General features: G+C 37.0%; 1 protein-coding gene across 27 annotated transcripts in view; it reads left to right on the forward strand.

Moving 5' to 3' along the window:
• Positions 1-25,724, forward strand: part of TRDN (triadin) — a 386,030-nt gene that overhangs the window by 183,263 nt on the left and 177,043 nt on the right. For all 27 annotated transcript variants that reach the window (XM_070449854.1, XM_070449856.1, XM_070449855.1 and 24 more), the window contains 2 exons: positions 10,487-10,546; positions 11,756-11,815. In XM_070449854.1, coding sequence (XP_070305955.1) covers positions 10,487-10,546; positions 11,756-11,815 — 120 coding nt within the window. The remainder of the gene's footprint in view (positions 1-10,486; positions 10,547-11,755; positions 11,816-25,724) is intronic.

A 25,724-nucleotide genomic window follows, 5' to 3' on the forward strand; every position in this document is an offset into this window, starting at 1 on the left:
TTCTTACATGTGTGATGAGGACACAAATATTAACACAAGTGTTCATAGCTTTTCCCCACCACCTTAATGCCAAAGGAATGTTCTGGATATGCCTGGTCAGCTGCTGAGTGTTTTTATTATACTTAGGACTCAGGATATGCTGGCTGAGCAAAAAAAATTGGAAGAAGCTCAAATAATTAAATTAATTCATGTTTGAACAAGGGATAGTCCCCAGAAGAAAACATAAGATTTGGACAGTGAGAAAAGAGCTCAAGAAGAGAGTCAGCATGGGCTGGAGTAAGTTTTTAGCTTGCTTCCCAGAAAGAGAGGCTTCCCTGGTGGTTCAGATGGTAAGGAGTCTGCCCTCAATGCAGGAGGCCTGAGTTCGATCCCTGAGTTGGGAAGATCCCCTAGAGAAGAAAATGGCAACCCACTCCAGTATCCTTGCCTGGGAAATCCCATAGACAGAGAAGCCTGGCGGGCTGCGGTCCATGGGGTCCCAAAGAGTCAAACACGACTGAGTGACTAACACTTCCACTTCCAGAGAGAGAAGGTTTTTGGAAGAGCTGCTATGATGAGAGAGGGTTGGGGAGTCCAATAAGGAGAGAACCTTTAGAACGTTTTGCTTTGGGTCGTACAATATTAGCCATTTTGAGAGACCTCAGGAACGGTTTAAATGTGTCTTCAACTCTTCCTTGAATTTTAAACTGCCACTTCTTCTGATCGCAGCACTGTACAGGGCCCAGCACGAGGGAGCACAGTTATGTGGAGTTAACATGCTGGAACAAGTATACTTCAGTTTAACAACTGACTTGACTCAATTAAGAGGGGAAAAGAAACACAAAAAACAAATAGGTGGAAGAGTGTCAAGAGAAAGGAAATGTAAGGACATATCCCATATATGAAATATAATAGCCTAGTGGCTCAGATGGTAAGGAGACTGCCTGCAATGCAGGAGACCCGGATTCAATCCCTGGGTTGGAATGGAAGAGTCTGGCAGGCTATAGTGCATGAGGTCGCAAAGAGTTGGACAGGACTGAGCGATTTCACTATCACTTTCATAAAATACAAATCTGCATTTTTTGTTGTTGTTCGATCTCTCAGTCACCTACTCTTTGCAGCCCCATGGACTGCAGCTTGCCAGGCATCCCTATCATTCACTGTCTCCTGAAATTTGCTCAAACTCATGTCCATTGAGTGGATGATGCTATCCAACCATTTTGTCCTCTGCCACCCCTCTTCTCTTCCTGCTCTCAGTCTTTCCCAGTATCAGGGTCATTTCCAATGAGTCAGCTCTTCACCATCAGGTGGCCAAAGTATTGGAGCTTCAGCTTTAGCATCAGTCCTTTCAGTAAGTATTCAGTCTATTTCCTTTAGAATTGACTGATTTGAATTCCTTGCTGTCTAAGGGATTCTCAAAAGTCTTCTCCAGCACCAGTTTGAAAACATCATTTCTTGGGCACTCAACCTTCTATATGGTCCAACTCTCACATCCATACATGGCTACTGGAAAAACCATAGCTTTGACTATATGGACCTTTGCAGGCAAAGTGATGTCTCTGCTTTTTAATATGCTCCTTAGGTTTGTCTTTTAGTAGACATTAAATATTCTAAAGAAACTTGCATCTCCAGAGTTAAAACTTTTCTATCTTGTTATAATAGTCTTGATTTCCCATTATTGATTAAAAATGCTTTTTGTGAAAATCATTAACTTACCCATAAGATAAAGAAGTTATGTTTTTCTTCCCCTATACATCTGACAGTATAGCAAGGAATGTTATCTCATTTGACAGTCCAGTAGCAATATTTTTATTCTGGAGATCCCCAGAATAGAAAATTTAAAAAATCAAGAGGTGACAACCAAGAATCAGGGAAGAGTAAGGGGCTTTCTGTTGATGAAGGCCAGCTTTTTGGCTCAGAGATCTTTCATAACTTTCATGCTGACATTAAGAATTAGATTTTTTCCCCTATATTTTGACCAAAGAGAAAATTAGGGATGAGAAGTTTTGTGAATAAGAGTGAATGTGATTTTTACAGCTTCCTTATGAAATTTTAATTGGAACCTTCTTGTGCCAGCAACTTTCTCTCAGAAAGCATTTTACAAGAAAGAGCCAGGTCCCTCCAAAGCTCTCGTTTATAAGTACCATTTTTTTTTCATCATAAAACATTTATTTGCTATTTGTATCAGCTTAACCTAAATGTTTCTTTCTGTTTTATAAACTTCTTAGAATCCCCATTGAGATTCTTCATTCTCTCTAGTACTAATGGAAAAAGTGGCTGCACTGTTAAAGCCAGGTCTGTTTTACCCAAATGGAGTAAGGAGTCTTGGCAATTGTTCACATGATAAATAGTGACAGATACTTGCTTAAATTATGTAAGAATTTTGTGTAAAAAAATTTGATCTACTAGACTAGACCTTCCTTATATTAGGAAGAAGACAAAAATTACATTAATGATTTGGTATAATTTATGAAATGGTGAAACTTATGTAGTCTATCATTTGAAATAAAGTTGAAATTCATATATTAAAATAATTACAACTGGAAAAGTTATATTCTTTGAAGGAGCACTTATTTCCCTTATAAATATTGATATGCATTAAGCTTGGGCTTCCCTGGTAGCTCAGTTGGTAAAGAATCCACCTGCAATGCAAGAGATTCCGGTTCAATTCCTGGGTCAGGAAGATCCATTGGAGAAGGGATAGGTTACCCACTCCAGTATTCTTGGGCTTCCCTTGTGGCTCGCCTGGTAAAGAATCCACCTGCAGTGTGGCAGATCTGGGTTCGATCCCTGGGTTGGAAAGATCCACGGGAGAAGGGAAAGGCTACCCACTCCAGTATTCTGACCTAGAGAATTCCATAGACATCCATGGGGCCTCAAAGAGTCGGACACGACTGATCGACTTTCATGCATTAAGCTTAATTTCAAGACTTAAAAGTCTTCAATTAAGAATCAGACTTATAAATATGCCCAACATACCAGTAACTTTTGATAATTTTAAAGTCAAATTTTATTTCAAAATAACTATTGAGTCTTTCTAATTTATTTAGTAACTGAAGCCCTAAATTCTCAGGGATCTGTTATAAAATAGCCAGATCTTTGAAATGATACTTTAGAGTAATGTATGCTTTGATTTTAAATGATAACCAACTTTTTTCTTAAATATCAATAACTTAGTCATATACAGGAAAAACTCAGTTCTCTGATGTTTCTAGGTATTCTTGACATTTGAAATGCAACAAAGTACTTTTGCAATTCATTTCCTGCTACAGACAAATGTAGGAAACGTATATAGATAAAAATATGGAAAAGGTAATTATATGTAAATAATATGACTTTGAAAATTGACATTTACTAGAAATGAATCTTATATTTTCCTTACCCTTGTAGAAAGATGCATTAGAAAACTTATACTAAAATATCTTCAGCAAGCAATGATTCTGCATAAAAACTACATTATAAAAGGGTTAAAAAGTTTTTAGATACACTCCAAATGATTGTAGCACCAAAAAAAAAAAAAAAAAAAAATTCGAGAAGAACAAAAAAGAAAATGCAAAATACTCTCTTTGAGGCTATTCAGAGATGAGTGTGTGGATGGAGAGCTTCTCACTTGAGTGTAAGACTCAATAAACTTTAATTGAGCATTTACTCCCCAAAATGTAAAAGCATTGAGAGGAAAAATAAATACCAGAAGGAAAAAGAACAGATGTGGCAATCTTTATCTATATAAACATAATCCATTCAGAAATAATGCAATCGTTTTATTGTTTCTAAAGTTTTGTTTTTTTTTTTCATTTTTTAAAGGTTTGGGCACAATCTACTTTATCCATTTCAAATGTGAATTTTAATTAACAAATTTCATTTGTAAGTTGAAATATATCAAATAATCTTTCCCTTTGCATTCTCTTTTGCGTACTAAATTCAGAAACAAAAAATTGTCATTATGTCAAAGAACTTTGGCTGTGAGAGACCCAAAAGACAAGTTTCACAAAGATAGGTTAGAAGCTGGCACTTCTTTTCTGCCCATGCCTCAGTTCATTTGTAATTTTTTGTTAGAATAAGTCTTCTGCAAACTTCATATTCCATATTGTAGGGGGAAGAACAGAGTTTTCAGTGATCCTTAGTTTTAAATCTTTGTTATGTCACTTATGTGATTGGTGAATTTGGGCAAGTTACTCAACTTTCCTGAGCCCATTTTATCACATAAAGGATATGTAGACTTTCATCTGAGAACTAAGTATATATTCTAATACATATAAGTTCATGTGCTGTATTCTATTATAGTATTCTACTATAGTGTAATTTTCTATCACCTTAAAATCAGTTTGATTAAACCAAACTAACACAATTTTTTGGCCTTGTTCTGATCATATGAAATAACTATTTATGTTACCAAGTCCAAGCATACTCTGCTCACCCCACAACAAGCCAATATACCTGAGAGACAAGATATTGAGGCAAGGAATACAACTTTATTTGGAAAGCCAGCTGATTGAGAAGATGGCATACTAATGTCACAAAATAAACATCTTGTCAGGGTTTGGATGCCAGGTTCTTTTATAGAACAGAGAGTGAGAGAAGTTGAGAAAGTGAAGTAAAAGGCCGTTATCTTACAAATATCTCCTGGACTGGCTAGCCTCAGGGAGGGCATGTGCTAACCTCTTTACTCTTGGAGCCATTCACAGGCGGGCAGGGTCAGACAATATATTAAAAAGCTGAGACATCACTTTGCCAACAGAGATCCATATAGTCAAAACTATGGTTTTTCCAGTAGTCATGTATGAATGTGAGTTGGACTATAAAGAAGACTAAGCACCTAAGAATTGATGCTTTTGAACTGTGGTGTTGGAGAAGACTCTTGAGAGTCCCTTGGACTGCAAGGAGATCCAACCAGTCCATCCTAAAAGAGATCAATCCTGAGTGTTCATTGGAAGGACTGATGTTGAAGCTGAAACTCCAATACTTTGGCCACCTGATGCAAAGAGCTGACTCATTTGAAAAGACCCTGATGCTGGGAAAGATTGAAGGCTGGAGGAGAAGGGGACGACAGAGGATGAGATGGTTGAATGGCATCACCGATTCAATGGACATGAGTTTGAGTAAACTCCGGCAGTTGGTGATGGACAGGGAGGCCTGGCATGCTGCAGTGCATGGGGTTGCAAAAAGTCGGACACGACTGAGTGACTGAACTGAACTGAACTGAACTACCTCCCTTAATCAAAGTAAAATGTTAATCTCTCAGTCATGTCCAACTCTTTGCAACCCCATGGACTATAGCCCACCCACCAGGATCTTCTGTCCATGGAATTTTCCAGGCAAGAATACTGGAGTGGTTAGCCATTCCCTTCTCCAGGGTGTCTTCCTGGCCCAGGGACTGAACCCAGGTCTCCCACACTGCAGGCAGATTTTTTACAATCTTAACCACATTGACTCTACCTATAACGTCGCTAAATCCTTGTAACTGTAAACTTTATCCCTTGTTAGTCTCACACCCAAAATTCCTGGAAGAAATAGTTTAAAATTCAAACCCTGGCAAAGAGTTTGACCTAAGGTTACATAATCATTTGTTGATTAAGTGAACCAAATGTTTATGTAAGGCTCAGGGTAGTCACTGGAAGATGCTGTAGAATTTCTGATTGTTTTACTCCGTAAAACTCAAGTAAAGAGCTTTGCTGTTACAGTAACTTAATTACAGGGTAAAGAGAGGTACGCCCACCATGTGTCTATAATGTTGCATTCCTTCAAGAGCCCCAGATAAAATTTGGAGGTGATTTTGGGGGGAAAAAAAGGAAAACATGAAAAAGAGTATTTTTACTGAATCCTTTTTCTTTCTTAGTCTTCATTGCAATATGGTCACACAATCCATTGGGGCACTTGACACCCACCACTCAGCAGCAGCCAAAATTCCTCTCAAAACATAACTCATCATAATACAATTGTAATTACTCTGCTTGAAACCTCTCAGTGACTTCCTACCTTACTCACAATAAAATGGGGAATTCTTGTTGTGAACAAGATTCAATGTGATTGTCCCAGCTCATCTCTGACCATTTCTCTTCCCACTCTCCTCCTAAATCTGCCTCCCCAGCCACTCTGGTCTCCATGCCCTTCTTTGAATATAGCTAGACTGCTCCCCTTTCAAGATCTTGGCACATATTCTTCCTCTGCAGGAAAATTCTTCTCCCTAGTAGCCTACTTTTGTTCAAGCATCTTTTCAAATGGTGCTCATTCAAAAAGGTATACCCCTGTTCCTCTTCAAAAAAAAAAAAAAAGCCACCTCCCATTCCCTCATACTCTAACCCTCTAGACCTAGCTTTGTATTTTTTTTCTGACTCCTATTATCATCTGACTTTATATACACATATATATGTATTCTATATAATGCATACATATAAATATAAACATATTCGTTAACACTAAAAAATGGACTTTTCTCTAGCCTTAAAAAATTTTAAGTCATAGCAATCAGAGAACATAAGCAGCTATTTACAAATTGAAAGCTTTTTAAGTTAACTGTTCTCAGAAAAATTAAGAAATAAATGCAAGATGAGACATACTTCCTTTGGAGAAATAAAGGAATAGACAAGTGAAGAGAGACTTGAGTATATTCTACTCATTCCTCCTGCCTTTTGTGGTTGAAGACAGAAGATTTGCTTACAGTTACATTATGCAGAAACTGCTAGTTATAGAATAACTGGAATCCACTTCTTCATTCCAACACATTGCCCCTTTGTAACGTGTTAATTCCTACCTATTTTTTTCTTAAAAGTTTCACAATATGTAATATTCCTGATACAGCCTCCCTCAACACAGAAAAATAAGAATTAATGTGCATTTACTCAGATCAACAAATATCGCACTTAGAAAAGCTGAAGATTTTATATGGTCAGATTTTGATTGTTTCAAAAATATAGTAATATATGCTATCATTATTTTTTTGAACATCCACTCTTGTCCAAGCACTTTGGCTCAGGTTCTTCACAATAAGTTGGCAGGGTAGATTTTACTAGTTCCATTTTTCAAATGAGGTAAATGAAACTCAATGTGTCACAGCACGTTGCAATGTCACAACCAGAAGGGGTCAGAGACAGAATTCAGACCAAAGTCACACTTGCTAGCACCCTTCCATTGTCTCTTGTTTCATTCCTCTCTGTAGATAACAGTGGGAAACTCTGATAGGCGTTAGTGTATCTGTTTATGTGAAATTTTCCATGATGTGCTGTGACTGGGGCTCCAGGTCCACCTCTGCCACTCTAAAGAAACAAGGTGACAGTAAAGAGGTGTGTTGGAATGCATTGTTATGAAAGAGACACGTCCTTATTTACTTAACTGGGACCAAGAATACTTCAGTCCTGGCCACAGAGAGTTAGAAAAGCATGTAAATTTTGGATAATCTCTACACAAGAAAGGCATGAGGGGGAAGAACAAAACATAAGATGAAAATGAAGCATTTGCATTTGTTTGCTCATTTTGCTAGGAACAGGCATCTTCAAAAGCTTTACAATTATAATTAACTATTGTGCATTCTCTGGCTTTGAGATGGCATGAAAACATTTAAAAGCAAGAGAAAAGCCCATTGTAAGGGCTTAGGAAGTAAAAAGTAAGTCATTTAATTTTTCTTTCATCTGATGTTAATTTATGCAGAAGCTAATAACATATTTGTGGCTCAGAGCTGCTTATTGTGGAGAGGATTTCTCTCTCAGCCAGTCTTTCCTGTGATCCCTACCAGATAGAGCCATCATTTCCCGGCCTATGACACTTTTCCAGAGACAGGCAGTATACTGATAAGTTCACACTCTATGGACACTCTTAATTGCGAACCCTCTGAGAACCAATGATATAAAATGTCCTAACTCTTCTCGAGCTGTTACTAACAAAACAGCAAACTACTGGAGGAGAGCAATGAGGAGGAAATTGGGTATGTGGGTGCATAGTCAGGTGGAAAGAAAGGAGTATCGTTGACTACTGAAGGAGAAAAATGTCAAGGGAAGGAGAGTCTTTATATAAAAAACATGGGTTACTTTTATACCCAAGGATATAATTAAATTGTTGTACCTTTTATAAATGAAAAACTTAATTTCTCTGCTGCCAGATCACCTAGAGAATAGATGGTAGTACTTGAAGAAATGCAGGGATCTTCAGAAGTTGATATTTTAAATAAATTAACCATGAATAAAAGTAAGTCCCATAATGACAGCTTAAAGGTCTAATTCATAAAAATGTTATTAAAGTACATTATTTATACCTGCTTTTTGTGGATTTCTGTTCTTATTCATGACTCTTTCAGTGTATGGCCATAATCACAGGAAGAGTGTATAATGGAAGCGTTAATCAATCTGAACTAAGGCAAGGATACTGTATCACCACAATAAAATCCCAGCTATATTAATATAAAGGGTAGAATTTATTACACAAAGTAATTCTCTTAAAAAAAATGAAAAGAATGTCTTCCATCTTATGGTCTCAAATACCTACTTTCATTCCCAAGTTTAATATAAGATGAACTAATTGGCATGAACTTTTTAATAAAATATTTATTCATCTACATTATGAAAGTTAGAGACTCAGATACTAAGTTGGATACTAAATTGTGATCTTATCATGACTATGGCATTGATTTTTAAGATAGGCTAAGAAATATTTACAGTTAGTCTGTGTGTTAATTAACTCCTTTTCTGGCACATGGCATCTGATGGTGATGTTTATTAGCAAATGCCAACTTAATTGTCTGGCATATGTATCTAGTTAGATAAGATGGAAAATTTCCTGCAACATAAAATTTCCCCCAGAGAAGCTGAAAGTACTGATACTTAAATCAAAAGTATCTTTATTCAGAATTTTAAACATGATTTACATATTTAATATGGATAAACCTTTAGGAAAAAGCAAAGTAGAATTCACTGGGTTTATTTCTGACTCTAGAACTATCAAAATGTGACTTCTTGACTTCCTACTTCTGATTAGATGAGCTGTAATGGTACACTGTAGATACATTTAGACAGAGTGTGAATATATTTCTCCCTACCACACTAACTTATCTCTAGGAGTCATGAAAACAGATTCTTTATAAATTATACTTCTGACACTTAAAGAAAGTGTTGTCTTTGATCTTGTAGGTAAAAAATCTCTATACCTAAGGGAATGAATTAATTCCTGTACTTAATAAGATGCAGTCATTAGTAGGCAACTTAAGCATTCATACTAGAACTACACATTGAATTTCTTCAGCATAGTAACAATCTCATAATAGTCCTGGGTAATGAAAATCTTTGAACGCCTGGCATTTATACTTGAGTTGAAGAGACAAATGACAAACAGAAAGGTATTTCAAATATAAGGTAAATCGCACTACTAACTGAAAGTAAAAATCAGCCAGTTTCCGACATTAACTGTGCTTATAGCTGCCTCAAACCTAAAAGTACTGAATATTCCATTTTAACAACTGTGTGCTTCTACATGATTTTGTTATTTGAAATGAGAACACTTACCAGAAAAATGTCCAGGGATGTCTAGTTGTTAACATGGCTATCACTGGCCACCATTTGAGTTTCCTTCTGCCCCTCAGACCAAGGTTTTCTCAGATCTCTGAAAGAGAAATCTTCCATGAAGAAGTCTAGAGGCCCCACAAACTGTCAAACCACTCTACGTGTCAGTCAGATTTACTGCAACCTCTGGGTGAACAGATAGTCTGAGCACGCGGACTGGTATAGCCACTCAGAAAGGGCAGTGGGAGTTATGTCCCCAGTACAGTGCCAGACAGATGTCACCAGACTCCACGTGTCTGTTGACAAGAGGCAGATTTGAAAAACAGTAAAACCAAGATAGATATCATCAGTGGCCTACTGCGGGCTTCCCTGGTGAGTCAGGCAGTAAAGAACTTGCCCACGATGTGGGAGACCTGGGTTCGATCCCTGGGTTGTTAAGATCCCTTGGGGAAGGGAATAGCTACCCACCCCAGTATTCTTGCCTGGAGAATCCCATGGACAGAAGAGCCTGGTGAGCTACAGTCCATGGGGTCACAGAGAGTCAGCTACAACTGAGCCACGAACACACACACAATGGCCTAATGTATTATCTCTAAGGAGACTGAACATATGAACACAAAAAGTAATTCTTTTAGCTTACCTGCAGAACTGTTCTTCAGAAATTATATTTTAATTTCCAGTGTTAATATCTTACTTTAGGCACTAGACAAACAATTGTTTGGTTCAGAAAACTTGAACTATCTTTTTCATTTTTTGTAAAGAATATTAGCAGCCTACCATTGCATGCACTTGCTTTGAGCCAGCCGCTGTGCAGAATGTTTTGTAAACATTATCTAACTTTAAAGGAAGTACTATTATGTTACAAAAGAGGAAAATAAGGCTTAGTGAGATTAAATCACTTGCTCAAAGTCACAAAACTATCTGGAGGCAGAATTAACTTTAACAGTAATCCTTCTTTCAAAACTTGATTTTCCTTTTGTACTAAATTTTCCTAAAGGAAATATTTTAAATTTCTTCTCTAGAAAAGCAAGAAGAAAAGAAGAAAGCTGATAAGAAAGTGACTTCTGAAACAAAAAAGAAAGGTAAGCAATTTTAAAGCTAACATATCTTAATTAGTATCCATTTGTAATGTTACTGTTAAAGCTGTTGTTTTCTAAGAAAGAAGTTCCCTTTTTCTGTCCTGCATATAGGGTTATCGTTCCCATCTTTTAAAATTCCATATATATGCATTAGTATACTGTATTGGTGTTTATGTTTCTGGCTTACTTCACTCTGTATTTTAGACTCTGTGGGAGAAGGCAAGGGGTGGGATGATCTGAGAGAATGGCATTGAAACATGTATATTATCAAGGGTGAAACAGATCACCAGCCCAGGTTGGATGCATGAGACAAGTGCTCAGGGCTGGTGCACTGGGAAGACCCAGAGGGATGGGGTGGGGAGGGAGGTGGGGGGGGGATCGGGATGGGGAATACATGTAAATCCATGGCTGATTCATGTCAATGCAGGCAAAAACCACTACAATATTGTTAAGTAATTAGCCTCCAACTAATAAAAATAAATCAAAACAAAAAAGAAGAAATTCCCTTAACAATTTTATTGTTATTGTTTTTAGCAAACAAATATAAATATTCCAACTAAAGTTGAGATTAATCAATTTTTAAAAGAAAATTCAAGCCTAAACACTCTTAAAATGTATTGCTGATAACTTTTTTCCTTCCTTAGTAATGATTCTCAATTCTACTTCATTACTTTTCTTGATTATATAATATATGAATATTACTATTCAATTTAGTTTAATAAAATGACCTATCAAAAGAGCTAATTATTGAATATGTGGGAAAGAAACTAGTTGACTGGTTTGCTATTTTGTTCTTTTTGAGTGATGTTTTTCAAACAGTGCAGCTGGAGTCCCAAATGATCTCAAGGCTTTTCTGAGCTTTTGACATGTTTGTGGTAACCTGATAACCCAGAGAACACTCAATATATCCCTTTTAAAATCCTTTAGAAAAACTGTTGGATTATATCATAATTAACAATGCTATCTAATGTTCATACAATCATGAGAGATTATTTTTTTGACTTAACACAAACTTGTTCCTTCCCTGAAGGGAGGGCACACCAAAACCACTGCTCTGTTACAGAGGTGCTAGTTCACTCATATTTGACGTGACTATGACTCTAATTTAGAATCACTCTATACAGGATGAATTGGATGTTAATGGCAGTAAAATGTACCCTGAAATAGATGATAATTAAACAGATGTTTATAATTTTCTCATTTTACTGCCAGAAAAAGAAGATGTCAAAATGAAAACTGAGAAGGAAACTGCCATGGATGTGAAAAAAAAAGGTATTGTACTTTCTTTGCTTCCTTGGATTATGTTCAGGATACTCGTTAATGAAGGAATCTTGGGTCAGTGTAAACAGATTTAATATAGGTACTTAAGTCTGTCCATGTACAGGATGTCAAAGCAAAAAATGCTCAGGACAAGGTTAAACAGATAAAGAAGACTTTATTCAAGGTTATTGCAATAGGAGAGAGAGACCAGTACTTATTCTGAACTCTGTTTCTTTGAAACCAAAGCAAGAGAGTTTTTAAGAGCTAGAAAGGGGTGGAGGTATTGTAAGCCATCTGTGTTTGCTGATTGAGCTTACTCAGAAGGAGACTGAACTTTCTCTGTTTTCAAGTCAAGAGAGTAGTTCTGCAACTTGGAGCAAGGTACCCAAGGGATTAGGTTCCTACCCTCCTACAGAACCTGGAGATGGATGTACTGTCTTTCTTGATGATTATATTTCAAGGAAGTGGCTCCTACATCTCTGAAAAAAGCACTCTGGGTTGTAAAATTGGAAGAAGGCTTTTAAGACGATTTATGTCTTGAAAGAACAGAGAAGAAATTTACAAGTACAAGTTTGCTAAAGTAAATGCTACGAGAAAAGAAAGGTCAGGAGCCTAAGGATCAAAAGGTGCCTTTCTAAGTTTAGTGAAGCTGAGGAGAACTTTAAGGCCATCTTTGTCAAGACATAATGAAGCTGAGAAGAGCTACATAGTTTAACTTGACTTTACAAAGATGAGAAGTGAAGAACACAAAGATAATGATGCATTCCATGAAGATGTAGTGTTGTTCAACAGTGTAGATCTTTGCTTTACATTTAGTTCTGCTTTTACTCTTGTTCAAACATGAATATCTGCTTTTATTCAAGTTAAGCTTAAATCTAGGTGAAAAAGATAGTTGTCTCAAGTATTATCATTTGGTGTATTTTCACCCCAATATTTCCTCCGCTACTGTCAGTGATGCTTGAAATTCCCCCATTAGAGAAACTCCATTTCTTTGAGTTATGAAAGAATTGTCCTCTATTAAAATGCAAATCTCTTAGGGCCTTTGTGCATGGGGTAACAAATGAATTCCTCTGAGCTATATTAACACAAAGCGAAAGAGATTTCCTGATCTTCCCTGTGTGATAATAAGCTGAAAACAATGCCATTGAAAATGAGTCAGTAGGTAAGCTTAAATGAAGGTGAAATTGAAGAGAGCTCCAAGGTAGGACATGGTGTGGGGAGAGCAGGCTGGGCTGGATGCCACTAGTGAAGACTTCTCTTAAGTAGTCATAGCATTGGTTGGGGAAAAAATGTGGTAAGGGACTCTGAAAAAGGAGATCATAGGATGACAAAATAGACATTGATTACTCTTAGTAAGTAGTAAATAGAAATTACAGAAAACCTCTACATCGTGCTGTAAGTAGGGTAAAAATTCTGTAAAATACATGACTGCCTGGCTCATGAAATAATCCAGGAAGAGACAGTCATGTGTTCTTTGATTTGGGGACTTGACTGCCAATTACTTTGAACTTGAATTATTATTATTATGTTAATTTTATTATTGAACATTCAGTTGTTTTATTTAAAGCATTCTTTATTCTCCTGGTGAAATATGTATCTTATCATAAGAAAGGGAAAACAGTTCTGACCACGTGATGATACTGAAAGTTGATTGCTTGTCACTGTATCTGTGACAGCTATATGATTGAGCGCTAAAGAGAAACAAGGTTTTACCTGAGCAATCAGTTTTACTGAAGTGTTTGCAGAGGAAAGTTTTGAATTAGAATTGTCAAAGTCTTTATCACAGGTATGAAAATGCAAAATCCTGAAAAATGCTTTCGGCAAAACGCAATGGTGTGTATGTGGTGGTAGTTTTGATTTGAATTTTGTTTTTGAAGGTAAAGGCACCACACTTTTTGTTCAGAGTGATGGGAAAATCCGATACTTCTTTGCTACTGGCAGACCTGTGTTATTAGCACAGAAGTCATGTCAGAGTGAGACTGTACACCACTGGCAAGAGAACTAATTATGCCAGTATCCTTACCTGCAAGGCCAGTGCTCATCCACTGAAGCAAGGACTGAACTGGGCGACTGCACAGCATATCTGGGGAGGGCTGCTCAGCAAGTGTGGAAAAAGCAAGCTTGTCCCTGGAATCAGTTTTCAGTTTGTTTATATGTAATTTTTACATTTAATTACATGAAATACTACTGGCTTTTACCAATCAGTTCAAATTCCTGATTAAAATATGCACAAGTTATTTGCTTGCAAGATCTTAACTTCCAAATGGCCTTCCAGGTGCTTAGTAGGAAAGAATCCTCCTGCCAGGGCAGGAGACCCAGGAGACGCAGGTTCAATCCCTGGGTTGAGAAGATGCCCTGTAAGAGGAAATGGCAACCTGCTCCAATATTCTTGCCTAAAAAATTCCACGGACAGAGGAGCTGGTGGGCTACAGTCATGGGATGACAAAGTCAGACATGACTGAGCAACTGAGTGTTAACACAACTTCTACGTACTCAAAATTCTGTGTGTATGTGTGTGAGAGAGAGAGAGACAGACAGACAGACATTCAATTAGTGTTGATCTCCAACTCATGTTTCTTCTTGTGCTGTGCTGTTCTCAGTCACTCAGTCGTGTCTGACTCTTTGCGACCGCATGGACTTTAGCCCGCCAGTCTCCTCTGTCCATGAGGAGTCTCCAGGCAAGAATGCTGGAGTGGGTTGCCGTGTCCTCCTCCAGGAGACCATCCCAACCCAGGTCTCCCACGTTGCAGGTGGATTCTTTACTGTCTAAGCCACCAGGGAAGTCCATGTTTCTTTTTAGAGTTTAATAATTCTCCAACTATATTTTCATGTGAGAGAAATATGCTTTAAAAACAGCCAGTTTGAAACTAATTATGAAAATAGTAAAAATTTCTAGAGATAACAAGAGAAATTGAGAATAACCTAAAATCTTAAAAAGCTGCAATTGGTATGTTATTTCTTCCTAAAATAGTTAGAAGAACATGACAGAACATCTGATAGCATTATTCTAGTCCCAAATAGTAGCAAATCTGCAAGATGTAAAATATGCCTAGATGCTTATTTAATATATGGGTTTTATCACAGTGTTTTTTTACATTTCTATTAATGTTCATATTAGTATGATTATATAGCATATTTGTATGTTATATTATTATTTTATTTTATTACATTTATATTTTACTATTATATAGATGCAAATGAATTTAAGGCTTAAGTTCTATTGTTTGATAAAAGAGCTTCTAATGCATGAAACTGGCAAATCACACTTTGATAGTGATCTATTAGGGAAAAGATAGGTGGGATTTTATAGGATATAAAGTTGCCAGCCTATGAATTGAAACTGGATAACTGATACATTGGGATTTAGTATAATAATTTCTTGTTTGTATATATTTGAAATTGTCCGTGGTGAAAAAACCCAAAGACGTCATTCTAAAAATATTGATTGAAATGAAAAAAAAATCACCAAGATATTTTTACAGTGTTATGAGATATGTTTCACCCTGAAGAAATACTATTTTTAAAAAAGCAAAGAAGAAAGGAAATAAAACCTTAAAATCTTCCTTATGTTCGTATCAGGCTTAAGTGCTAGATATACATACCACTCTAGATAATACAAGCGGTAGGGGTTATGTAAAGGGAACTGGATGCACAAAAAATTGTAAGGACAGGAAAAATTGGTATCAAGAGACTACATTGGATTATGGAGCAACAAGGATTATCAGTTGTCCAGGAAACTGCCTTGTTCTTCAAAGCTGCCTCCAGGCCTGTCATTTCACACCCACAGACTAGATGCTGAAAGTGTTGAGGCCAGACTCAGCCACTTACTCACATCAGAGTGACCTTATTTGCTGAAGCAGTCCTGCCTTTTTTCAGTCTCCTATAGGAGCATCTAAATAATAAAATTTAATATGCTGCAAGGGAGTCCAGAAGACAGGGTTTTTTTTTTTTTTTTTTTTTTGCTTTCCAATTTTTTCAACTGGAAGGAGGAAAGAATGGAAGTTGAAAGAGGCTATCCAATGTGTCTGTAATAAAGATTCTTTCAGAAATGTTGTAGAAGATAAAATTCATATATGAAATGGTTTTGAAGACCTGAATTGTACAATGACTAAACCTACCTTTGAGTTCCCCTAAAAGCTACAAAAGATGGCTCAATCAAACAACATAATAAAATTGGGCAATTTAAGGTGCTCACGAGACACACAAATGTAGTTTATCCTTTTCCTAAACTGTAGCAACGTGATTTTTTTCCCAAGAATTATCTGAATAAAAGTATGAATGATAAAAAGGATCCTGAAAAACCAGACTGACGTTTCTGAAATAAGCTACAAGAAAAGGATTAATTCACTCATTTATTCTTACATGCATTCCTACAGGAAATAGTCATTAAATGCCTATTATATTGTACCAAGGGCTTAGTATACCTAAAGGTGGATAAACCAATTAAGTCCTGACCTAATGGAGCTTACAGTTTGATATGGGAGGCATACAGTGACTAAGAAAACATAATGTCCACAGGTACAACACGGGGTAAGAGACTTGGAGGAAACAAATCTGGGGCAATAGCAATGGGAACAATGGGTTCATCGGCCTCTCTCAGAGACCTTTATTTGTAATCCAGTATCCTGGAAGGATCCAGCCATTGATGAGGACATCTTTGTGTGATGTGTGAATGTGGTGTGTATATGATAGTATGTATATGTATGATTTGTGTGAGAGGACGTACAAGGGATCAGGATATGCAGGGACATGTGTACGTGTCTGACTCTTTGCGAGCCCATGGAGTGTAGCCTGCCAGGCTCCTCTGTTCATGGAATTTTCCAGGCAAGAAATACTGGAATGGATTGCCATTTCCTTCTCCAGGGCATCTTCCTGACCCAGGGATTGAACCCATGTCTCTTGAGTCTCCTGCACTGGAAGGCGGATTCTAAACTACTTGCACTACCTGGGACATGCGTAGGTGTTTGAATTTATTAAAAGTGTAATGGGAAACTCTTAAAGGGTATTTACAGTGAAGAGATATATTTTGATTTGTGTTTAATACAGGTACTTTCCCATTTAGATAATAGGGTTAGAGGGAGAAAAGAGAAGAGGTGTACCAGTGAAAAGATGGTGTCATTTATTGAAATGGGGAAGCCTATATGAAAACAGCTGTGAGGGAAAAAACCTAGAATTCAAGTGTGTTGTTTCAGGTATATGTGACACAGCATCATTCATTTTTTAAAATTTTATTAATTTATTTTTGGCCACACTGTGCAGCATGAAGGATCTTACTTCCCTGACCAGGAATTGAAGTAGTCCTGGCATTGAAGGTGCTGAGCCCTAGCCACTGGACCACCAGGAAATCCCCCCAAATTCCTTTCATTTTCTCAACTTTTGTATCAGGAACTATTTTAAGTACTTTATACATACTAACTCTGGAGAAGGAAATGGCAACCCATTTCAGTATTCTTGCCTAGAGAATCCCGTGGACAGAGGAGCCTGGTGGACTGCTGTCTGTGGGATCGCACAGAGTCGGACACGACTGAAGTGACTTAGCATGCATGCATGCATTGGAGAAGGAAATGGCAACCCACTCCAGCATTCTTGCCTGGAGAATCCCAGGGACGGAGGAGCCTGGTGGGCTGCTACCTATGGGGTCGCACAGAGTCTCAACTGAGGCAACTTAGCAGCAGCAGCAGCATACATACTAACTCATTCAATCTTTGTGGGAAATAAATAAGCTCTTATAATAATCCTTATAAAATTGAGGCATTGAAGACACAGAGGGGCTTTCCAGGTGGTGCAGTGGTAGAGTCCACCTGTCAATGCAGGAGGTTCACGAGACATGGGTTTGATCCTTAGGACAGGAAGATCCCCTGAAGTAGGAAATGGCAACCTACTCCAGTACTTTTGCCTGGAAAATTCTTTGGACAGAGGAGTCTGGTGGGCTACCATTCATGGGGGTTGCAAAGAGTTGGAATTGACTGAGCTACTGAGCCCAGCACAGCAAGACACAGAGAGGTAAGGTAACTCGCTTCAGATCACACAGTTAGTAGATGTCAGGACCAAAACATGAACCCTGGCTGTGTGGCTCCATAGCCCTTATACTCCGAACAGTCAGTGAGGCGGGTCTGGGATTCAGGGCAGATACTGTAGTGAAACCATAAAAACAGCAATCCATATAGACCACAGTTATTGTCCTGGGAACACGTGAGATCACCTGGAGAGATTGTGTCAAAAGAAGAAGAGAACAGAATACAGAATCAAGACCTGGGGAATTCCCAACATCTAGACACTAGAAAATGGAAAATAAAATAATCGGCACTGAAAGGAATTGCTGGAGAGGTTAAAAGAAAAGCCAAAGGGTTTGGTAATAGAGACAGTTCAGAAATGGATGTTTCAAGAAGTTAAAAATTATCAACTTGGTGAATGTAACTTAGAAGGCCTGATGTGATGACAGAAAAGACTCGAGCAGTGAAAGGATAAATCCAAATTGGAATGGAGATCCAAAAATGGGAAGAAAGTAGTGAGTTTCTTTCTTTTATATGCATGTGTGTGGCTGTATAAGGAGTAAAGATTCTTCAATTTTGCTTTGGGGGGTGAATTTAGTGCCTGATAAACAGATTTGTGAGAGACTGATGCTTAAAGGGATGAGGTATAACTGAAAACATAAGAGATAGATAATTTAGAATTAATTGTTTGATAAACTCATAGGTAAGAAAAAAATCTGCCTATTTTAGAGATAGCACCACAGACCTCCAGTAGTAAAAAGTTGATATTTTCAAATTATGAAGCATTCATCTAGATTGCCTTAGGAAGGAAGATATACATTTGCAAGATATACAATATAAGATTAGGAGGCTGTTGTGGTAAAACTAAAACTCCAATAGTAATGCATTCTGAATTGAAAGACTCGGTTTTAGAAAATATGTGTCTGTGTCCTTGATGCTTACTGATTTCCAAAAGGTAAGTTTGTGAAATACAGCAATGTATATAAAGAATCCACCTGCAATGCAGGAGATGTGGGTTCCGTCTCTGGATCAGAAAGATCCCCTGGAGGAGGGAATAGCAACCCACTCCAGTATTTTTGCTAGAGAATCCCATGAACAGAGAAGTCTGGTGGGCTACAGTCCATGGAGTCTCAAAGAGTGAGACACAACTAAAGCAACTTAGCATGCAAGATTGAGGAAATGTTACACAATATACTAAATATGTTGTATCTATCTATAACATATTTATGCTATATAAAATTCAAATAAATGAAACTGGATGACAAAAAAAAAATCATTCATTTCAAGTGGGAGGGGACATGGGTAGACATATGGCTGATTGATGTTGATGTTTGGTAGAAACCAACATAATACTATAAAACAATTATCCTTCAATTAAAAATAAATACATTTAAAAAATCAATTATATTACTCCATTAGAACTTACATTAAAATGCCTTTGTGGTAATAAGTTAACTAGATCTGATTAATCCAGCTTGTGCTGTTTAAATGAAAAATTATATCTATTTCCATAAAATATTTTCAGTTACTGTATAAGAAGGAAGGAAAGAAAGAAAGTGAAGTTGCTCAGTCGTGTCTGACTCTTTGCTTCCCCATGGACTGTAGCCTACTGGGCTCCTCCATCCATGGAATTTTCCAGGCAAGACTACTGAAGTGGGTTGACATTTCCTTCTTCAGGGTATCTTCCCGACCCAGGGATAGAACCCAGGTCTACCACATTGCAGGCAGACACTACCATATGAGCCACCAAGGGAAGCCCCATAAGGCAGATGCTATTAAATTCTGAACAAACTAAAACCTTTAGCTATTTGATTTCTCCATCGAGGATCTTCCTTTGTCATTGAGAAACTGTAGAAAATACTTTATAGAGCCTTGTAACTTTAAACATAGCATTAAAAACTATGCCTCCCAAACATAGGCTATCATCTTTTATTTTAAGAAACCTTTCTAATATATTTTTCTACCTACCAGAGCTCAAAATAATTTACAGACTGTGACAATATATTTATTTGTAATTAAAAATAATTTTTTGTGTGTAGATATAGTTGGCAAGATAATATATGGTATCTTTCATATGTGTTCACTGTTAAGTTTCAGTTTAAAAGAGCAACCTTCTATTTTCCAAAGTAGTATTTTGAGAAGATTATAACTTTTATGTTCACTCCATCTTTTTTATATTTGAAAAGCACTTGAATGTAGAGAGTTATGTTGTATTTGAATTTTATATGTTGTACATGCCCACTTGGGCAAGATTTGACAAATCCATCAGCTTGTCATTATTTGTTAGACAATTTGAAATCTAGAATAAATTTTTTTAGGGTTCTATGTATTCTGTGGCAATTTATCAGTTAATATCAATTATACAGATACTTCACACACTTAGGAGTGATATTGGAACAATTATATTAAACTGCAAGGAGAGCCAACCAGTCCATCCTAAAGGAGATCAGTCCTGGGTGTTCATTGGAAGGACTGATGTTGAAGCTGAAACTCCAATACTTTGGCCACCTGATGCAAAGAGCTGACTCATTTGAAAAGACCCTGATGCTGGGAAAGATTGAGGGCAGGCAGAGGAAGGGATGACAGAGGATGAGATGGTTGGATGGCATCACCGACTCAATGGACATGGGTCTGGGTGGACTCCGGGAGTTGGTGATGGACAGGGAGGCCTGGCGTGCTATGGTTCATGGGGTTGCAAAGAGTCGGACATGACTGAGCAACTGAACTGAACTGAATGTTCTAGATGAACTTATTTTAAAAACTGTTGAGACGAGTAAATAATTGGGACTCTGGTATAAATAGGACCTCATCTAATTAGTAATTCCAAGCCTTGATTTCAGGTTGCTGCAAAATTGTAGGGCAACAGTAGATTACTTTTAAGTAAGTTTTTCATTCCCAAATAGATTAGGGTGCAAGTCTGAGTTCAGATGATAGCAGCTTGACTATATTAAAAAACATTTACAATGCTTGAATTGCTTTGAGGTCAAGAGAATCTATTTTCCAGTGTTTTGTAATCACAGAAATCATGTAAGACAATAGTTGCTCATTCTTTTGAGGATGAGTTTTGTACTGAAAAGTTTTGTACTGAAAAGTCAGCTGACTTGTTACCTCTGATGATCCTAGATTGCCTCTTATATCACATCTGGATTAGCCGGATAGAAGCTGAAATACTTCAGAGGGATTTAACGTCATGACATGCTGTGGGATCTCTGAGATAATCCCCCAGGTTCTCGCTTTCGTTTGAACAGAACAAAAGTGTGCCTGGGCTCAAAGCGGAAAGGACACAAAGGAGTTTCACTTTAAAAAAAAGAATTTTAAAATAAATTTTTAAAACTCAGAAAGGGAAAAGCTCATATTAAAAATTATTCAGGATAAATTTTATTCAGGCCTAGGAAAAGTAAACTAGTATACAAAAAGACTATTTTTAAATCTTTTTAATGTTTCTTATGAAGAATCCAGACTACCCTCTCAATGAAGACAGAAATAAAATCAACCCTAAACTTGAGTATGAGGGAGTTATATTCTGATCTGTGAAGTGTTTTCAACAAGAAGGATTGAAACACATAGGAAAAAGAATGAATAAGTAGACTATTTTTCTTCCCTGTATGCATCCACATCATGATATTTAAGTATTTCCTGTACCCATATTACATAAATTATTTTGATTGCAGTTTATATTCAGAATAAAGTATTTTCTGAAGAAACAAGAAACAAGCAAAAAAATTTAAAACATTTTCTCTTCCAAGCACCATAAATTAAATTTTAATGAGATTATACAGAGTGGGACAGGAAGTGAAATGTTAGAAAGAGTTTTTTTTTTTTTTAATATGGTATGATTTTGGCCAGTTTATTGGAAAATTATATAGCCTGAGTTTCCCTTGTGATTTTAGCATATAGATGCAAAATGCCCAGTAATTTTTTTTGTATCATACATCCTAAAATTTTATAAGATTTTTCTTTCAGTGAAAGTAAAGCTTAAAACATTTCAAAATGATATCTCACTCAATTCCATCTCTCTTGGAATTCCAAAAGCAGATATTCAAAATAATTTAGTAAGCTGGGCCATCATGAGGGCTTTCCAGGTAGCTCAGTGGTAAAGAATTAATCTCCAATGCTGGAGCCACAGGAGATGTGGGTTTGATCCTTGGGTGGGGAAGATCCCCTAGAGTAGCAAATGGCAACCCACTCCAGTAATCTTGCCGGGACAATCCCATAGACAGAGGAATCTGCAGGCTACAGTCCATGGTATCACAATTGAGCAACTAGACATACATGCATGTGCCATATAACATAACCATGGTAGGAAATTTACTATATATACCAAGTGAGGGACTACGCAAGGCCTGAACACCAAGGAAGCAGGAAATCTTGGAGACCCTCTTAGGATCTTGCCCATCACAAGTGTTCTCATGAATGATCAGGTCACATTAACGAAAAAAGTAATGGAAGACAGAGTACTCTGAATAATAATCCTGGAAGGAATAAATTAGGAGTTTGGGATTAACAGATACATACTGTATATAAAGGGCTTCCCAGATGGCACTAGTGGTAAAGAACCCGCCTGCCGATACAGATGTAAGAAATGCGGGTTTGATCCCTGGGTCGGAAAGATCCTCTGGAGGAGGGCATGGCAACCCACTCCAATTTTCTTGTCTGGAGAATTCCATGGATGGAGGAGCCTGGCTGGCTAATGTCCATAGGATCACAGAGTTGGACATGACTGAAGTGACTGAGCACAGCCAATATGAATTATTTTTATCAAGACACTTTAAAATGATAGTAATGACAGTTAAATTTATTCACTGTGCTCTCATTTAATCCTTACAACTCTTGAGGTAGGTATTATAAAACCTGTTTTATAGAAAGGTGAATGCAGGGTTGGAGCAGTTGAGTGTCTTGGCTGGGCTTACTAGTTAGTAATGGAGTAAAGGCACTAAGAAGTTCACCAGATAAAGCTCACTGTCTTTAACCACTTGACATCTTTTCCAGCTCTAGGAAATGCTGATTGTAGATTGCCTTAGTGACTTTTACTTGTCTTTCTTTCTTCTTCCTCTTCTTTTTTTTTTAATCCTAATTCTCTTGAGATCATATTGCAGATAGGCATTAAGAAAGGAGGAAATAAAGAAGATGTAAGTCTGATTCCTTTTTCTTGTAGAAATTATGTCTTCTTTCCTTCTTTCACTCAACAAATATTTAATCAGTGCATAACATCTGCAAGGGAAATTTGCTAAATATTGCAGACATAGCAATATAAAAGATGTGGTGTGTGCGTGCTCAGTCGTATCTGACTCTTTGCGACCCTATGGACTGTAGCCCATCAAGTTTCTCTTACCAGGAGATTTCCCAGGCAAGAATATTGAAGTAGGTTGCCATGGCCTCCTCCAAGGGGTCTTCCTGACCCAGGGATAGAACCCATGCATCCTGCATTGGCAAGCAATTTCTTTACCACTGAGCCACCCAGGAAGCCCCAAAAGACATGGTACTTCTTCTTAAAGACCTTAGAAAAGAGGCAGATAGACATTTATAAGGGTTTGTGAGCACTATCACAGTAGGGCAAATATAAGAGCTCACACTGAGTGTAAGTAGAGAAATTGTGTCTCTTTTAATATGTTGGTACCTGTTAGAGATTTAGAACAGGGATGCCACAGGCTTATGTAATAAGGCATTTGACCTAGATGCACTTATCATATTTTTAAACAGTCAAGAGACTGGAACTCATAAAATTTTAACAGTGGTTTATCACTAGAGATACTTACTTTCACAAATGGCAGACCCTCTGAAATAGAGAATTTACTGGTTTTTGCAAATACAGTTTCAGAGTGAAGTGTCTTTGAGTTCATCTTGACTTAGAGGTCAAATGATATCATTAGGATGAGGTTTATCCCTCTTCATTTTTAGACTGTTTCCTTAACATTGGCCCATGTGGTTGCAAATTGGCCATATCAGATATGGCCTGCCCTGCATCCTCTCCTATTCATGTCCTATGAGAAAAATAGTAGATTGGCCTCCTGAGCGCTCAAATAGAAAACCTGAATTGAGTCATATTGGTCCTTACAGATTTGTTCCTGAGCTAACCCTTGTAATGAGAGTGAAGGAATAATCTGATTATTTTAGCTTAGACCATAGGTCCTATCCCTTAATCAGAACAATTAAATAACTTGTCCAAGATATTTGGACTGAGAGTGGAAGGATGATGTTGATTCCATCAAAGCTAAATTAGGATAATAACACCACAATGAAATGGAATAGTTACTACGTGAGGAAAAAACCCAACGACGTAAGAATTCCCTTCAAGAAGCTATTTCTAGCTACTGGAAAGATGGATCATTTTATTTTATTTTTTAATTTATTTACAGAATAGTATAAAGAAATTTTTTAGCTACCATCCATGAAGAAAATACTTAAGTGTTTTACAAAGCAACTCAAAACAGACTAATGTAATGTAATGTAGTCCCCCAAAAGCAAATGAAATGGCAGATTTCATCAATCAGAATATTACGGTCTAGAGTAAAGAGTGAAATCTTTCCACTGTACCTTGTAGTATTAGAACCTTCTTTGGATAAGGTCTTTAATTTTAGAAAAGATTTAAAAAAAATAAACCAGATTATATTCTGAATGGACTACTTTGGTAATGTAGGCATTTAATATGGAAACAAGAAACCAGAGTGGATGTCACCATGTTTATAACTTTAATATGCTCTCCTATTTAGGTGTACTTACTCTTTACTACCCCTGAGGGTTGGGACTCAATGGTTGAAATTAAAAGAAGATGCTATGGGATGTTCAAGATAATATAGGAAGTCTTTTCAGTCAATGAAGTCTAACATTCCAGGTTTTCAAGCAAGAGAATGGGTATGTCTCTGTGATTTGTGGAGGTTAATCTTACAAGGAGAATAATTATGTTAAATTTAAGGAGACTCATAAGATTGTATTGTTTCAAAATTAAAAACAGCAAGAGTTTTCAAGCTGGAAAACATGAATTGTGATTATGTTTTAAGAAGTTTGCCTGTTACTTATGAAGAAGACATGGCAGAGCATATATAATACTTCTGTAATCAAAAGAAATGTTTTTCCCCTTGAAGCAATTTCAGTTTTAGGAGAAAAAAGTAGCAATTATGTAAGTCAATCATAGCCCTGTTAGCTATGTTATCATAGAACAAAAAGTCAAAAAGATGAACAAATGAAAAGGCCATTGCTAAAATACCTCAGAATCAGAGGCAGATAAAAATAATTATCCTGAATGACACTGTGCTGATGTAGAGTTGGGTACATACTCAAGTTACACAAATCAAAGGGCTGAGAAAACAAAACAAAAAAAAACACAAAAGGGCATTGAACATGTGAAATATGTCTATTAAAAGAATAGATGAAATACTTGGGCCCTCTTCTTCCTAAAAATAGGTATATTCACTATATTTATATTATTAGAAATTTATATTACCTATTATTGCTCTATTATGCCTCACATCCAGTGGTTCAGTGGACATTTTTCAAGTAAATACTGAATCTTTTGAAATGGTGCTGCCAAGTGATTCTGTTACCTTTTTAGGAATGGAAGCCTAAGAGTTCTCTCTCTCCTTTCTGAGGCTACTATTTCCAAGTTTTTGTCCCCTTTTCAATCATTCTTCACCCTTTCACCCTTTTTCTCTATCAGCTGAACATCTTGTTTCCTAGTTCCCTTAGAAAATAAAAATTAGAAGAGAGATTCCATGAACTCTGGCCATGGAATCCACTAACGTACTTCATCCATCTCCTTAACGGCTCCTGCCTTCTTGGCTGAATACAATGCAATGCAACACAATACAATACAATACAGTAAAATGTTCATACAAGAACAACTTTTGCACTTGTGCACAATAAGCTATTTTGGTCTGCTAGCTCAGGAATGTTTCTCCAGCAATTCTTTGCTCTGCAAATTCATTTTGATT

The sequence above is a fragment of the Odocoileus virginianus genome, chromosome 19, assembly GCF_023699985.2.
Source record: "Odocoileus virginianus isolate 20LAN1187 ecotype Illinois chromosome 19, Ovbor_1.2, whole genome shotgun sequence".
NCBI lineage: Eukaryota > Metazoa > Chordata > Mammalia > Artiodactyla > Cervidae > Odocoileus > Odocoileus virginianus.